Raw genomic sequence first — 18,071 nt, forward strand, 5'->3', positions numbered from 1 at the left:
CCACCCAGGCTTTCTCTGGGCTCACCCTGACTGCAAGATGAAGCATGCTAGCCTGCCCCCCATTCACAGAGGTTGAAGCTGGGTCACAGCACCTCACTGCCTGCATAACGAGGCACGCTCGTGTGAACAGCTACAATAGCTTTGCTGATGCGCAGGAGCTTGCTCGGCAACCGCAACTTACTGGAGCCCATTTGTTTTATTGGTCCAATGTTCATGTGCCGAGCCGGTGGTTTAGGCTGGCGGTGGAGTAAGACCTCGGCTGCCTTTGGGGAGAGATTCATCTACGGCTTCTGCCTACACAGAGCAGCTGTAGCAGTGCAGGCTGTCGTAGGGCTTGTGCATCTCTGAGCCCCCTCAAAGCTGCTTCTTCCAGAGACCTTTTTTCCTGCATGAAGCCAAGGCTAATAGCACCACGGCAAATCATGCCATGCAAACTCAGGCAAGCGGCTTTACTTAAGTACAGTGGGAATTTGTATTCTGGCAGCTACACTGATGACTCGGGTCTTAGGGGAGAAATTGAGCAAACCTCTGGTGCTGACAAGGCACAGGAATTTACTAAAGTTGCATTTTTTTATTTCTGTAACTACTACACGAGGAGCCTTTCAAATGTCTGAGGGGAGGCGGGGGAAGGGGACAGCCAGGGAAGGAAGGAAGAAGAGAGGTAATATTATGCCCGTGACTTGTGACTGAAACCACGAAGTCAGCTGCTAGGCCCCCCGTGTGGTGCTCAGGAATCGCTGCTCTCCTATCACTGATTTACCAGACAAAGACATTCTCTGCATTGCAACACAGAGCCTTTGCAGACCACGTTAGTATCCTCAGAGACAACGCTGGCTGAAACCCCCAGCCCTGGAGGACTCCGCAATCCAAGCTGACAGCCCACTGGCTGCTCTGGGATGTGCCCCTGGGAGTGCCTTGCTCTTTGTGTGTTTTACTTTGAGCTGGGTCCACGTTTCACTTTGATTACTCATGTCTCTGTTTTGGTTTTTCTTCTTTTTGATTTGTTCTTCATCATCTTGATGGATTTTTGGGCTTTGCTCATGTTGTGGTTTAACCCCAGCCGGCAACTAAGCCCCACACAGCCTCTTGCTCACTCCCCCTGCAATGGGATGGGGGAGAGAATCAGAAGGGTAAAAGTGAGAAAACTCGTGGGGTGAGAGAAAGACAGTTTAATAGGTAAAGCAAAAGCTGCGCACACAAGCAAAGCAAAGCAAGGAATTCATCCACCACTTCCCATTGGCAGGCAGGTGTTAAGCCACCTCCAGGAAACCAGGGCTCCATCACAAGTAATGGTTACTTGGGAAGACAAACGCCATCACTCCAAACGTCCCCCCCTTCCTTCTTCTTCCCCCAGCTTTATATACTGAGCATGACATCATATGGTGTGGAATATCCCTTTGGTCAGTTGGGGTCAGCTATCCCAGCTGTGTCCCCTCCAAACTTCTTGTGCAACCCTGCCTGCTCACTGGTGGGGTGGTGTGAGGAGCAGAAAAGGCCTTGACTCTGTGTAAGCACTGCTCAGCAATAACAAAAACATCCCTGTGTTATCAATCAACACTGTTTTCAGCACAAATCCAAAACATAGCCCCATACTACCTCCTATGAAGAAAATTAACTCCATCCCAGCCAAAACCAGGACAGCTCATTAGACTGGTGTGCTGCAGTGTGACAGGCAGTCCTGGAGGAGTGGGAAAGGAACGTGTGTGTCCAGTGTATGTGAGAAGTGCAGACACTAACTTTTTAGACACTAATGCTAACATCCACAGCCTGACTCCTATGCGCTCAGCCTCTGTCCTGCAGGAACTCATCACACTGGTTTGCGTGCAGAGGAAGCCAGATGGTTTTGGTGTGCACATACAAGCAGCTCTGACTGTGCTCACCTACCTTGACGTTTGTAACAAAAAGACTGCAGCACATCGAGCAAACTCCTGATTCTCTCCAGACTTACTTGCTAAGCAGTTTCCTATGTTCAGGAGGGCTTGTTTGCCAAACAGCAAGTTTAAAAGCAAAAGAAGCTTCAAACCCCTTTTATTTTCTGATCAAATCTACCTGCCAAAGTCGAGTTTCTACCCAGGGATTTATGCCAGCTGATGCTACATCCAGTCATAGCTATGCTGTATGGAAGGGTATTTTGAGCATATATCCACTTAGAAAGAACAAAAAAAGCAAACCCAGAACCCATCTTTTACATGTCTACTAGAAGGAAACCCTTAAAATTATCCATATGAGCAGTGCTTTGGCCTCAAAAGCTGTTGTGTTGTAGACAGTTTCATTAGTCCATTTTGCATGTTAAGGAAGTACAAAGATGACTTTTCAGCTCACCTTCTCCAAACCCACATGATGATTAGACGGGGCAGAATGGACTTTCCTGGATGGACAGCCTGGCAAGGTGGAGAGAGGAAACAGCATTGCAGTACACTTAAAACACAGCACACTGTGCACAGTAGCATCATGAAGCAGGGCAGACAGCTGGAGTAGCTACAACTTCCCCTAGGTCCTGTTAATGAGCAACAACGTACCTGAGAACCTTTACGTCTTGAAGAAGCTCTGGGATCAATCTTCACTTTGTCGTGTCCCCATTTCCCATAGCACAGTGTAGGGGGCTTTGGGAAATCCTGTCTCAGAAAGGCTGAGATTTCACAAGTCTCCCCTTCTGCTTTGGGGCAGAACTGAAATCAAGTGGAAAGTTACCAAAATACACTCCCACCCACCCCCGCACAGGCACCAGACCAAGATACTAACAGAACAACTCTACAATTATGCAATTAATTTATCAAAGCACGGGACACTTTGGTTCAACTATTTGTTACAAGATTTTACAACATTTGCATTACAGTGACTTGTGACCAAACTCCTCGCCAGAGCCAGGGAGGTGCGACGGCCCTGCTGCCCATCGGGCATCGCAAGACGCAGCTGTTTACCACCCACCTCGTAAAACCACCGGGCAAATGCCAGAAACGAGGAGTCACAAGCTGCTCTGAGGCAGGGCCTTCCTCCACTCTCGCTTCGCTCGGTGGCCTGGCCCTTGGCAAGGCCGGTGGTGCCCAGGCTGCCACCGCCCCCCTTGCCAGCCAGTGCCCCAGCCTAGCGGCGCTCGCCGGCTGGCGAGGGGCGGTTTGGCGCAAGGACTGCTCTACCGCAGCTGCCTCTCATCTCCCAGCCTGTGTAGCGAGGGGGTCAAGGCCTTCTGGGGGCGCCCGCCTCAGGCACCAGCAGGCGGGGCCGGAGGGAGCCGGGCCCGGGGCGCGGCGGTCGGGACTACAGCTCCCGGCGGGCTGCGCGCCGCAGCCCCCCCCCCCCCCCGCCCTGCCTAAGATGGCCGCTGCCCGCCGCGTCCCCTCTAGCCCGCGCCGCCCCTAACTCGGTGCCCCCCGGAGGCTCGCCTCCGCCGCGCCGCCGCCCTCGGTGGACCTCCCAGAGCGGCGGCCCGGCAGGGGGCGCGCTGCCGCCGCGCGGCGGGAGCCGCTCGGCGCGGAGCGGCGGGATGGAGCCGCTGCTGGTCTGGCAGTTCGAGGACTCCGTCTTCGCCCCGAGCCGGGAGCGGGGCCCGGGCGGCGGGGCCGGGCCGCCCTGCGGCGCGAAGCACTGCGAGCCCCGCGTGAGGAGCCGGGGGCGGCGGACGGGCCCGGCGGGAGCGGCCGAAGGGGCAGCCTGGGGGCGGCGGGGGCCGCTTCAGCCCCCCTGACGGGTTTGTGTTGTGCCCGCAGTGGTTTCGCAGCGAGGCGGACGGCGGGGAAGGCGCCGACGGGCTAACGGCCAGCAAGTTCCGGGCGGACTGGGCCTACCGGCAGCAGGAGTTTGAGGTATTTCCAGGGCTCTCGCACGGCCTGGGGCCTGGGCCGAGCTTGGGCCCTGGTCAGTGGAAGTTGTGGAGATAGAAACTGGGGTGATCCTATCGTCCCCGGTGTGCCGAGTGAATGTGTATATATATTTATGTAAAAGCCTCCCAGCTGAACCACGGCCTGGAGGTGCTAGCTTGATGGCCCCTCGTTTGTGCTGAAAGCACGACAGCCCCACGGGCGGTTGCTGTGAGCTGGCGAAGAGCCGTCCTGCTGGCTGAGCTGCAGTCAGGACACGGTGAGTAACTGTGTTCTGGTAAGCTCCCCCAGCCAGATGTCATCTTTCCAGGAGTCAGCGTGAAGTCAGTGTCAACTGGCCAGAAATGCTGCTCTGCACCCGGAGCTGATCCAGGTCAGGCTTGCACATCCAAGCGGCTCATTAGTGAGCAGAGCTGGTGCTTGTGGCCATGGTCAGCCAGAGTTAAGCATGTGGATTTCTCAGCTCCTGGGGATAATACCATGTCCCACAAAGGCTGTCAAATCGCTGGCAATTACCTGGCTGCTGCTCACCTTTCTCAGAGCTCCCCCCGCTGTCAGGTGAGAGCTGACTGTAGTTGTCAGGCTCCTGACAGCTGGCTTATGAGCCTCATCATTAATTGTCCCACCTCTCTGCTGCCTCTCCTCCCTCTGGATGGCTGGTTGTGCCTTTGGGGTGCATTTATGTTCCCTGTTTCTGTTCCTGCCTGCTGTAGTCCTAGACCCTGTCCTGCTTCCTGAGCCTCATTCCTGATCATCAATGCTTTCCTGCCTCTGTAGTCTAGTTGCAGGATCTGGTCTTTTGTTATGTTGTTTCCTGGTTGAAATCAGCCACTTCTGCACTTGTTTCACCTGTAATAGCTTCTTGTTCCAGGCTATGGTTTGCATTACAGGCTCCCTGATTTCAAAGCCCTCAGGCTGACTTGTGACTCCACTCCTTTTGCCTTGCCCATTGGATTTGTGGATCTTTTTGTACCTCAGTTGGCACTGACTTCTGCTTTTTAATGTTATTCCAGTGCTACTGTTGCCTTGTCTATACCCAACCGATGCTTTCCAGTCTCAGCGAAGACGCCCTGAAGGGATTCATAAAAGTGTGCTGGAAAGAGAGATGCCTTAGGCTGCAGTCAGACATGGCTGCTGACCCTCAGGAAGGGCAGATTGCTCCTTGCTGTGTGCTGTGGTGCCCTCTCCGGAGAGAATGACACTCCCTCAGATCTGCTAGTGGAACAGACTGTTGCTTCCTAACCCTTTTCTGTCGCGGTGATCCATGTTAAAGATGTCTAGTCTTCAGTCTTATTGCTAACCTGGATCACTGTGACAGAACCAGAACCAGACTGCACACAAAATTACCAGAACTAGACTGCACACAAAATTACATTTTCACCAGTGGCTGCTGTGCTTACTGGGCAGAGGGAAGCTCCCTCTTTTGCTTGAGAAGGAATGCGAACTTAACACCAGGGAAGAAAAAGGTTTCAGCTATTTTGCTAGAAAGTGTTTAGGGTATGTTGCCTGGATGCTCTTTCTGTTAGAACCATTCAAGTTTGCAAGGAATAATTAAATATTCATTTTGAGAGATGGGAGAATGAGCACTCATATGGAGGGGGAGGAACCAAGATTCCAGTCTTAGCTTCACTGAATACTTAATTTAATGTATTTAAATGTTAATTGGAGTCCTGGTGAGTGCCCTGAGCATTAAGCTACAAAAGTATTGCTCATTCTTGTCTTTTTCCTTAGCCCGATTAATATTTAATTATTTCATGCAAATTAGAACCACCCTACAGGAACGATGGCGATTCGCCTTCCCTGTGGTATTCTCCGACTTGCTGATTATTCATGTGAGGTGAGGTACTTGCAGGTTCAAACCTTCCCGTGGAGAATGTCATGGATTTGAAACAAGGTCCCCCAAATCTAGGATGAGTGCTCTGATCATTGAGTTGGTAGCTGGGGGGAAGACGCCTTGTGTCACATATTGCCCAGGTTGGTAGATGAACCCTTCTGGATCAGGCCTGGTGGGGGAGAGATGGACAGATGTCTGGTGAATCCTGCCAAGGCTTAAACACGATTTAGAATTGAGGTTGCTCATCACCGTCTAGACTTAGCTGTGTAATACTGGGGCCCTCGTGTGTTGCTGGCATAGGTGGTAGCTGACTCCAGAGGAATGAAAATGTGGACTTCAGCTCCTGAATTCCCTTTGTGACTGTAGTCATAAACAAAACATACCGTCAGGCTTACCTTTAAATAAAAATCTCTCACTGTTTTGTTTGGCTTTTCTTTTTGTCGACACTACTAGAAAGCCCTGTGTGAATACTCAGACTGCTTACTACTCTTACCTCTCAGTAACATTGCAATGAGACGAGATGTCCAAGAAGGGCAGGCTCGGTGTTTGTCTCGCCTAGGAAGGTACAAGGAGGCTCTGGACATTGCAGAAAAAATGGTAAATAATGCAATCTTTCTTTTAGGCTTTGAACATTAAAATATTGCCAGTAGTTCTTTCATATGGACCATTTTCTGGAAAAATAATCTTCATGTGTATAATCCTTCAGGATGTTCAGTGCTCAGAGTATTTGGTAAACAGAGGGTAACTGTCACTGCAGATATAATCACTCTTTAGAAATCAGAACACCCTGTACCACAATGAGCTCCCTGTGCAGGGAGGCTGGTAGTCCTGGAAGGGACTAAATATCATGCTCTGCCAGGCAGAATTAATGTAATGTAATAGGAATTATAAGAAAGGGGATAAATGAGTGCTTAAATCTTTCCACTATAAAAGTGACGGTTCAAAACTTCCTTTTATTTCCATATACTTGCTCCCAAACTGCCACCAAGAAAAGTATCTAACCACAAATTGAGTTTTTCCCATAAAAGAAAAAGTCCAGAGGCTCTGAAGTCTGCTAGAATTTTACTCCTGCTGTTTATTTTATATAAAAGGTGTTTATACTACAAAGAAGGGCAGCTGCATAAAACTCTGAAGGCAAATAAACAAATGACAGCATTTGGGGCCTTCTTGCCTTTTGGACTGGGACAAGGCAGCTAGAGGGAATGCTGTCAGCTTGATCCTGCATGATCTCGTATCACGTATCATTTAAAATTAAAAGCACAGTTTTGTACAATTTAAAAATTCCCTTTAGTGATAGCTGTGCGTCATTATTCAGGGAGACATTTTCTTAGGCTCTAAAGGATGATTCTGTTCTACTCCTGTTTTTAATCTATTATCTTTTGTTTCTAGAGAAACGGCGCTACTAACACAGATCACTTAACGACGGTTCTCAACTTGCAGTTTGCCATTTACCAGGGTCTGGAAAATGTAGAAAAAAAGATCATGTGTCTGCAGCAGCTGATCTGCTTACATCCTTTCAACCCTTGGTACTGGAAGTTACTTGCTGAAGCTTATATGAGCCTTTTACAGAGTTTGTCTCCATTAGTCATTCCAGAAACAAATCTAAATCAATCTGAAGAGGTTAGTGTAAGTGACAGTAGTTTCAAAACATCAGCTGGAAGAGAGATTAATTTGCAGCCTCACAGATCAGACAGCCAGGAAGACGGCCCTTGGTCCAACCTTGCTACAGAAACAAAGAGGAAGAATGCAGGGACTTGTAGCAGCAGCCAAGCTGTAAAAGAATTCCTCTGCACTTCAGAAGAACTGGAAAGGACGGACGAAGGGAAGCACGCAACCTCTGAGTCCTGGGAGCAGAACATGTCGAAGAAAGTTGGGATAAAGGCATGTGCCTCGTTTATTAGAGCAAGGTAACTAAACGTATTCTTAGAATAATGTTAACTTCTCCCAGTCGAGAACAATTTAAAGCGTGTTTTTCCCAGCCTTAATATTTTCAGTTTACATTTTCAATTTAAATGTTTGTTCAGCATTGGCAACACTAACTTAGAAGCACCCTGCTGTTGCTTCACATCTAAAAAGCAAAATCCGCTAGCATGGTAGCTGTGAACAGCCTAAATCTGAGTGGAAAGAGTAAACCAGTGTCATGCACTGTTGAGAAGTAAAGCATTTTTTAATGACCTTATTATATGAATCTTTTCAAGTAATTATGTACAAAAGGGCTTGTTCTTCAACAAATGCTCCTGTTAGAGCATGGCTGTTTCCTGGTTTGGTATTAAAGATGCAGCAGCAGAAGTGCCCCAGAGGGAAGGCTAGCCACTCTCCCTTCTGCGAGTGCCACCTGTCTTATTTGCTTGAAGCCTCATGCTTGAGCAAAAGTGTATTTTGTAGTAATACCCCAATCTGCATAATGGATGAGGTTGAAAAATGAACTCTGTGACAGCTGATTGACAGGGCTGCATTAAAATGCTCTTTCCTTTTCTTCCCTCTCTTCCTAAAACTCTTTCACACAACAAAAATCCCCAAAACGTAATCTTTCAAAGAGATAATTAGGAACTGTTGTTGTTAAAGTAGTCTTGGATTTCCCACCCCCTCTTGCCTCTCAGTAATGTATTAGTCACCGAACATATTTAAAGCCATTTTATGAACTTCCAAAAATGTTTGCAGAGAACGCTTTATTACTGCCCTGTTAGGACAAGATTTAAGAAATGTAAAAAAAGATATAGTAGCTTTTAACTGTACTCAGACTAAGAGATGATGACTTCAGTTGCTACTTGGGAGAAGTTAATAGATTTAGCACTGATATTGAATATTAAAGCTACATTCATATTAAAATAATCTGTGTTGCTTGTTTAGGTGTGTATGGTTCAGCATTAAGACAGTTATAAATTGTGGGATTTCCTTGCTTGGCTGCACAGTTTCACAAAGTGTTATTGTGGTTTATATTTGCAGATACACTTGTCCAGGGCAAACTTCTCCCCTGCCCAGGGCTTATGCATTAAAAAGGTTGTCTAATATTTTCAGGTCTGTTGGATTTTAAGTGAGATGTGGATGTTGTATAAATATATGTGCAGGGTAAATTGCACCTGGAAAAGGGATTTTAATATTGCTTTTTGTAGGAAATAAGGTTCTGTGTTAAAGTGTCGTGAATAATTGAGTCTTCCAGTTCTGTTGACAACAAAAAAATTGGAGAAATTGTTTTGTTTAATTTTCATTCTTTCTTACATTATGTTGATGCACATTTTGAAACAAAAATGCTTTACAAATTAAAAATACTTTCCATTTTTACTTTGAATTTCCCAGTAAAAACTTTACTGAATTTACAAATGATTTGTTGGCTCAGACTTGTAAATTTTGATGTTTACAATGCTCAAATGAAAAATTTCATCTAAGATCTTAAGTCGTCTCTTCATAAAAATTTACACCTTTATTTTAACACCTGCTTCATTTAACTTTGGTAAATGTGACAAAAATATTTGTTGCTGTTCTTTATGCGTAAAGCTTCAGTTAAACATAGTTTCAGTAGCTATACTACTAAGGCCCAGTGGTCCCTTGGTTGAATATACTTAGATATCTCCTCTGCTGACATGTTTTACAGTCCTTGTCTGAGGAGGACTCTGGAAACTGCCACTGCTCTCTCTGGTCGAGCAGTTGGTGATGGGGTCCCTCTGTGACGTGAAGCCACGTTGTGAGCACGTCTAACCTTCACCGAATCATGGTGGTGACTTCTGGGGCACTGCCTGGAACGTAAAACTGTGATGACAGATTTTTAAAAATATTCCAGGATTGGCCCATGTGGGGAGGATGTTTGATGTTTGTCTAAAACCCCCAAATTTCTAGCTTTTCAGATTACAAAGATAATCACTGCCATAGGCAGCAATGCACTGCTGTCTTGTTAGGCCTTAATAAGGGTGTGGGACACCTGATGTACTGCAGTTAATGCTACCAGATCCAAATTTCACTTTTGAATTGTGTGACAGATACATGGGGAGAAAAATGTTTGCGCAAAGCAACCAGAGATACTTGGCGTGTTGTTTTTTAGAAGTACTGCTCAGCACTTCTGTCATAGCACGTATATACCGTACCCATAGTAGATTGATACAGATCTATTAACTTCTTTGCAGTTTTTGCAGTTGGCAGAAGTCAGGAAGAAGAGCTGTTTTTAAAGTATATTTTGTTTGGGTTTAGGTTTGCTGACTTACTCTTTTGCCAGCTGTGCCTTTTTTTAACTGCCTTTTTCATTTCAGTCTTTTACTTCAGCTTACCCAGTTGCAACAGTCGTCCTTTGTGCTAGAGAATAACCTAAAAGGTCAAAAAGAAATTGATGACAAAGTGGCACGACTTGGTTTTAGTGAAAACTCCCTGTTGTTGATGACCAAGGTAAGGGAATGTTTCATTGTGTGCAAGTTTTCAGCTATACGTAGGCTGGTTGAGGTACCCAAGCCAGTTTAGGCACAAAGTCCTGTAAGCGTGACACTCCCCTGAGCTAATTAACTGTGCCAGGAAGCAAGGTAAATTAGCTGGGGCGCGTTGCCTTGGTGGTGTGTTATCTGGAACTGACAGTGATACCTATACATCGCTGGCTTGTGTCATGAAGGTGTATCTCTGTTCTGCTGAGATTCTCCTTTCGGGAGTGTTCAGGGTTGTTAAGTTTCTCATTGGACTTGCATTTGCAGATGCATCATTGCTGTGCGTCTCCTGGGATGCAAATTTTATCTCAGGAGTTTCAGATGCCACCAAGTGAATCACAAGTGTGAAATGGAAGTGGAGATTACTTTAATGGCCACAGCAGTATTAAACACTTCCAGAAAAAGTATTAAATGTTTTCAGAAAAAGCCAGAGACATCCTTTTACATGATTTCTTCATTCTGTTTCATGTACTGGGTTCTGGTTTTAAAGAAATACAAAGGAGGAGAGTAACATTGCATTACTTTATTCATAGAGATTGAACATTTTTAGTGCTATTTATAGAGATTCTGACTTTTATCTTAAGGAACAAAAGGAAGCCAGCGAGATTCTAGTTTTGCTGTTAGTATTACAGCTTTAAGTCAGTGAAAGCCAAGCCGTTGCCTGGCTGGCAGGCAGCCTTGTGGGATTTCATCCATAAGAGGGCAGCAGCATGCAGACTATCTCACGTTGTGAAAAGGCTGGGAAAAGAACCTTCTCTCCTTGCTTCCCTTGGTCCTACACCCCCCAGGAAGAGATCAGAGTGTTGGTGCTGTTGCAAGGTGAGCACTGAATGCAGAGTTGGTGTTGAGATTTCCGCAGCTACTCAGAGAGTGAAAATCCCCCCATACAAGCATAGCTAGAAGCTGGGCAGGGTTGTGCAGCTGTGAGGCTTGGGCTCTCAGTTCTCCATGTTTATTGCAGAATGCAACAGGCAGACAACTTGATCATGACTTGGAAACTTCTCCTGGACAGCATGTGGTTCATGTGTCAAGGGCTTTTCTTGTAAAGATCTGTTATTAATGTCATATTTGCTGTTTTTTCTGCAAGTTATTTTCTTGTTTCCCATCTTTCTTACCCTGTTTGCAGGTTATGGGGCAGGATCTTATGCCAGAAAAAGTAAAAGAGGAATTTCAGGGTGAGGTAAAATGCATAGGCCCTTCAGCGCTGTCATCATTAGTAACTGCATCAGCCACAGAGTTTGAAATCAAATGGTTTGGTAATCTCCAAGATGATTTATGTCACTTCGACAGACAATTCTATTCAGATACATATCTGTCACCTTCTGTAACTTAAAGGTTTTATTGTATTTATTCTCATATCTCCAAATTATTATGGAATGATATATGCAATAAAGTTCATATCACATTGTTTAAGAATTCTTATTGTATGTCTTAAGAATACATATAAATCTCTGCATTTACACTTTTTAACGTCGCATAATTTTCTTTGTTCAGTGGTTTGTTTGTATTTAAAATAATAAGGAATCCAGTATAAAATTGGGTTTTCAGTTCAGCTTTCAGAGGTAGCTTTTCATCATAAACTTCACTGTGTTGTACTTGAAGCGCCTGTGATTTTTTGGGGCCTGCGATGCTGGTGGGATGGAAGGCTTCCTTTATGATACCCAGCTGGAAAGTTTCTTGGTATCAAATTCTGTGTTGTTGCATTTAGAGCCATGGAATTGGCCATTTTCTTAACTAATTTTTTAAATATTTCTTGATTAATTTACGTTATAGTCCTGTTCAGAGCTGGATAGCTAGAAATCTTAAATATATTTATGCTGAGAAATTGTCGACAAGAATAATTCAGTATGTTTTAGATAAAAAATCTAATGGTAAATATTTAACTTAGAACTGGAAGGAGATTTTCTGTCTTCAAAGCTAAGTGTTTAAAGATACAGAACTAGCTATAGTCTTATCATCAGTGTGCTTAGAGGAGGGAGGAGAAACACTATCAAGGTTGTTTATATGTACTGAAGAGTGTTTATTCAGATCATATCCTTTGTAAAACCCTGTAAGGAAGATGATCTTTTCTGTGAAAACTGGCAGTGTTGTTTCTGCATCGTACAGCTCCTTAAGTTATGCTTTCAGTTGATGACACCACTTTGTTTTACTTTCTGAAGCGTTGATGGAACGTGCTTTGGGCTTCCATAGAAAAAGGCAGAGATTATCCTGTAGTTTCTTTTGCTTGAAATAGTTTACATTTGAGGCAAACAAGGTGTGCTTTTCCCCCATCTTCTCTTAAACTGTGAGACTTAAATTCTTTGTCACTTTTTGTAAAAGTGTTCTTTAATGGATATAGTTTAAAACCAGGAATCTCTTAGACATAATTTGCTGTGACTTTTCGTCATGTTTTCCTGTGTTTTCTTTCTGAAGTACTAAAGAGTGCTGAAACGAAATAATTCACAACTAAATGGTAATTCACCATATCTGAACATGGTTTGTATCTGCTGCTTTTAGGTGAATTTTAAAACTTTAAGATACTGGTTAGGGAACCTGTTGCTACCATACTTGGTATGGTATAGCCCTCTGCTAAGTTGACTCTGAAATCTCTCCAGAAAAATGGAATATTGCCTTCAGCCATGTCATATTATCTTTGATAGTTTGGTGACTTAATGCGATTAAACCACATCCCAGTCAGCTTGTTATGAAAGACGATGGGTTGGCAAATATACTTGGGTAAGCTTTAATGCACTCATAGTGTATTACAGAATATTTGGTTTAGTCATGTGTGTGCTTTGCTAGGTGGAAACCTTTGTGTGCGTGTGTAGAGCACTATATTCGGATGGCAGTGAAGCCTGCCTGAAGGGCCGGGGATGCTTTTAAGACTAACTGGTGTCATAAGTTTTCAGTAGAGACTGTCTATAACATGCTGTAAATTAATTACGATGTTGGCATCAGCAGTAGAAGGTCTTACAGCAAAGATATGGCAAACATAGAAAGCTTGATGCCAAATATGTCAGCAAAGAACTGGAACAGGGACTTAGCCCAGTTTCTACTTAAACTTACAGTCATGAGTAGCCACATACAAAGCTATCATTTTTTTTTTGCCACAGCTCTCAAGTAGGTTCAGGAGTTAGGACACCAGAACACAGCTTTTGTGGAACCAGGTCTGTATAGATACTCCATGGGAACTCGCCAAGTGATTTGACTCCACAGTTTAGAAGGTGGAAATAGCTTTGGAGCTGTTTGGCAAGTATTTAATTTGCTGCTAAAATGTTGTTGTTTTGTGACTGGGATGTCCAAAATACACAGCGGCTAGCCAAGGTGATTTGGAGACTTTTTGGTGTGCGTGCAGATTGTTGGACTTGAGGTTGTCTCTTAGACTGGCAACACAATGGTTAACTCCCCACTGGCTCTGGGAGTGGAAGGCAAGTGGCAGTTCTTAAGAACAGGCAGTATTTTCTCAAACATAACAATAAAGCAAAAATGTTGGTTTTAACTACTGCGAGGAAAACAAGATGAATGTTGTTCTGAACGTGTCGCATAGTTACTGTTCCAAATAACCAGTGTTTATTGCACTGGGGCTATGAAATACTCCTTTGTCCCACTTGTGCCTGGCTATCTCTCATCTCAGCTACTTCAATTCCTCCTTTTTTGGCCTGCCTCTCACTTTTTTGGCATGTCACTTCTAACTCCAGTTTTCTGTTTCTGATCATATCTCATGAGAGGCTTTGCATTTCCATCTTGCATTTGAATGCCTCGTCGTTGCTTCTACATTCTGCATAATTCTACATCTTCCTGTAATAGATTTCTTCATGTTTTGGCTCTTGTGGTACTATTATTGGTATTAGTACATGCACATTAACACGCTGAGTTAAACAGCAAACTTCATTATTGCAAACTGCAAGTAAGAATCCATTAACAGTTACTGAGGTTTGATTTTGTTATTTTAACACTCGCTCGTGTTACAGATGCTTTGGAAAGGAGCCTCTGACCCTGGTTGTGATGCTTCTGAAATGATTGCTGTGTACAAACACAATCTAATTGTATATTGCTATGGAGTGTTTGAATACTGCTGGCTTTGAGGTGAGGGAACATGTTAGTGCTGTAACTAGTGACATTAACACAGTTTTCTCCGTCACAGAATCATAGAATGGTTTGGGTTGGAAGGGACCTTCAAAGATCATCTAGTCCACTCCCCGCCCCCCCCCGCCATGGGCAGGGACATCTTTCACTAGATCAGGTGGCTCAAAGTCCCATCCAACCTGACCTTGAACACTGCCAATGATGAGGCATCCACAGCTTCTCTGAGCAACCTGTTCCAGTGTCTCACCATCCTCGTCATAAAAAATGTCTTCCTTATGCCCAATCTAAATCTACCCTCTTTCAGTTTAAAACCATTGTCCCTTGTCCTGTCACTGTGTGGTGGGTTGACCTTGGCTGGCTGGCAGGTGCCCACCCAGCCGCTCTATCACTCCTCTTCCTCAGTATGACTGGGGAGGAGAAAATAAGATGGAAAAAAAAAAAAGAACTTGTGGGTCGAGATAAAGGCAGTTTAATGAAGAAAAAGCAAAGGCTGTGTGCAGAAGCAAAGGAAAACAAAAAATTATTCTCTACCTTCCATCAGCAGGTGATGTCATGGTAAAAATGAGTATGTGAATAGTTTTGAGATTGCTTATAAGGAATCAAGAGTTGTAACATGGGGTCCTACTCATGGTCCTAGCTAAGATCCACCTTTATTGCTGGCATTAAAAAAAGGGTTTCAGGTAGTGCATACTTCTGCTGCCTTCTTTCTGGTACCCACACACAAACTAGAAGAAAAGAAAAATGCAAGAAAATCCATTTTGGTAACAATTTGGTGACCCACGTGGGACTCTGTGTGTTCCCAACCTGTTGAGCGTCGCGATGGCATACAACACAGCTGGTACTGGGTGAGTTCACGCAATTGTCTTTGCGGGATCTGCATTCCCTGGGAAGGTACTAAAACTGGGCACAGCACAAGTCATGGGGGGTTCAATAGGTAAGGTAAAACAGGGTTTGCAGCTGGCAGAAACTCTGGGAAACAGGAAGAAAATTGATGGTATTTCAGGACTCAGTAAAACTTGAACCTGTAGCTTTCTGTCAGGATGAGTGGCCAGCTGGAACTTGGGAGGGGATGGCCTCTGAGCACTGGCCCCTGGGAAGTTGATTTGATACAAGTAAGCTGACCTTGCTGCCTTGTATGTGATATGGTATAAGGCAGAATTGCCTCATATGGTAAATCCCTGCTGATGACTCCCCATCACCTTCTTGTCCTTCACAGGACAAGTTGGAAGTTGTTTCCAGGATCTGTTGCTCCATCACCTCCCCAGGGATGGAGATGCAGCTGGCAAGCCTAGTGAGGGTCATGGAAGGGGGCCACGCAGGAGTATGGTGTGCAATGGTCCAGGAAGGAGGAAAGCCTGGGGGCTCTTTATTTTCATAGGAAGAGCAACAGGGGCAGCCCAGGGTGCTCTCTTTTTCAGAAAAAAAAGCAGCCTGTGGAAGAAGCAGTCAGTGAAATGCTTCCAAGGAGCACAAGTGGCAAGCAGAGGGGATGTCCTTGAGCACGTGCTCCTCTGGGTGCTTTGTGTGTGAGCAGCAAGCGCACACGTACACAGGAGGTGTGCTCCATTAGCAGTGACACGGCCAGGCATCAGGCTTCACACTCAGAAATGCTTTAATGGGCAACACTGGCAGGACACCAGCAGAAGCATCTCCAAGCCAAAAGACCTGCAGGGCCGGTTCGGGCTGGGGAAAGGACACTCTGGAAAGCCCTGGCCAAGGCCAGCCCATTCACTCAGCTTACTTCCTGGGTGCGAACGCGGGGGCAGCTGTGGGTTCCAGGTGCCCCGCAAACATCCTTTCCCGGCACGTGAGCGATGCCTGTGCGGATCGGCCCTTGGGCAATGTCACTCACTGTTTCACTTCTCTCTGCTCCCCACAGTGAGGACATGCACAGCAACTAGCCGTGACAGGAGGGTCCCCATCGCTGCCAACAGCAGTGGTGCTCTGACAAGGCAGAGCTGCCCTCTGGAAAGCCCCAGGGGCCTTTGCTGGGCTCTGCAGGAGCCTGTGTGGAGCCCTAATTACCCTCCAGAGTGTCCCAGGACCAGAGCTGAGCTCTGCAGGGGCCTTTGCAGGGCCCTAATTACCCTGCAGAGTGCCCCAGGGCCTCATCTGGGCTTTGCTGGGGCCTGTTGGAGGCCCCAGCTGCCCTCCAGAGGTATCCCCATTCTACAAAAATCTAGAAGTCCAAAAAAAGTCACTTTTATGGACAAATTCACTTCTGTAGATATCCTGGAGGTTTGTATAGGCTATGTTTAGTTATGCTTTTCAGCCCCCATCACCCGCATCTAGATCCTCTTCATCTTCCTCCAAAATAGGCAAGAGACCAAAAATATAATAACGAGGATCATTCCAGTTGTTGTTTTCCAGGTCGTCATCTGAATCTTCTTTGGCAAAATTAGAGGGGATGAATCGTCTTGTGCCGTGTGCCAGCTCTCCCACAGACCGACTGTCTCCATCCACCTGTCCAAAGACATAAACATACTGTCCGGCAGTTAGAGAAAGCTCTGGTTCAGGCTGCTCGCTGGGACCGTCAAAAGGATCGTAGCTGTATCGAGCTATGGATGCTGGAAGCTTTCCCGGTGGTTGTCCCAGAGCCTGCAGGATGACAAACTCTTTGTCTGCTACCCGTTCTCCTGTCTCACTTGTGGGGTCCTCCTCTGAAAGAAGGCAGGATCCAGGACTGCCCTCTGCCCAGGCTGACTCTGAGGGGCTCTGAAACCAATTCTCCGGTTCACTCAGAAGGCCGGGCCCTGGCGGGGCGAGGGGCAGCTGCATGCCACAGGCCCCCAGCCCGCACCATCCCGCCTCATGGCTGAAGGCTCGGGGAGCTGGCCATCGGCCACCGAACTCTGCTGCCAATAGGCACCACTGGTCACGTTCCCTGGTGTACTGGATCTGATGTTTTGTGTCTTGGTTTAACCCCAGTCCGCAGCTAAGCACCACACAACTGCCATCCAAGCCATCAGCCAAGTGAACCACAGAATTGGTTTCAGAGCAGAGTAATTAGGGGTCTTTGCAGGGTGCGTCCCCAGAGCTGGACACAGTACTACAGGTGGTGGCTCACCAGAGCAGAGTAGAGGGTCAGAATCACCTCCCTTGACCTGCTGGCTACACTTATTTTGATGCAGCCCAGGATACGGTCAGCTTTCTGGGCTGCAAGTGCACGTTGCCAGCTCATGTCCAATTTCTCATCCACCAGTACCCCCAAGTTCTTCTCTGCAGGGCTGCTCTTAATCCCTTCACCCTGCAGCCTGTACTGATACTGGGGATCGCCCCAGCCCAGGTGCAGGACCTCGCGCTTGGCCTTGTTGAACTTCACGGTGTTCACGTGGGCCCCCTCCTCCAGCCTGTCCAGGTCCCTCTGGATGGCGTCCCTTACCTCAAGTGAATCAACTGCACCACTCAGCTTGGTGTCATCTGCAAACTTGCTGAGGGTGCACTGTATGGTGGCAGTGTTTATTCGAGCCCTGCCCTTGCAGCAGATGGGCCAGGTATGTCAGCATCCTGCCGTGACCTTCCTGACAGGTAGTTTCTGCAGCTGCCTGTAACCACACATTCCCCTCACCACTGAATGATCAAGCTTGTGGAGGCCTGTTAAGATTTTTTTGGCATAACTCATTGCTGAAATTGTAAACTCTGATTGTTTTCCATCAAAACTGAAATTCACAGAATCACAGAATCATTAAGGTTGGAAAACACCTGTGAGATCATCAAGTCCAACCATCAACCCAACACCACCATGCCCACTAAACCATGTCCCTCAGTGCCATGTCTACACGTTTTTTTAACGCCTCCAGTGATGATGACTCCACCACCTTCCTGGGAGCCTGTTCCAATGCTTGACCATTCATTTGGTGTTCAAGTTCAGCTGTCGTCTGAACTAGCACAAGCTGTACCCCTGATCCAGGGCTGAAATCAGCTCTTCTTAACTCACAGTGCTCCTTCTGG

The 18,071-nt window shown here is 46.2% G+C and overlaps 1 protein-coding gene across 1 annotated transcript; it reads left to right on the plus strand.

Annotated features, from left to right (window-relative positions):
* The first annotated feature begins 3,484 nt into the window (after positions 1 to 3,484).
* C3H8orf76 (chromosome 3 C8orf76 homolog) lies at positions 3,485 to 11,511 on the plus strand. The gene is made up of 6 exons (XM_059815333.1): positions 3,485 to 3,598; positions 3,708 to 3,803; positions 6,106 to 6,249; positions 7,042 to 7,559; positions 9,894 to 10,026; positions 11,182 to 11,511. The coding sequence occupies exons 1-6, from the start codon at positions 3,485 to 3,487 to the stop codon at positions 11,386 to 11,388; spliced, it is 1,212 nt and encodes a 403-aa protein (XP_059671316.1). The 3' UTR covers positions 11,389 to 11,511.
* Positions 11,512 to 18,071: the final 6,560 nt, after the last annotated feature.

Source organism: Gavia stellata, chromosome 3 (assembly GCF_030936135.1).
Source record: "Gavia stellata isolate bGavSte3 chromosome 3, bGavSte3.hap2, whole genome shotgun sequence".
NCBI lineage: Eukaryota > Metazoa > Chordata > Aves > Gaviiformes > Gaviidae > Gavia > Gavia stellata.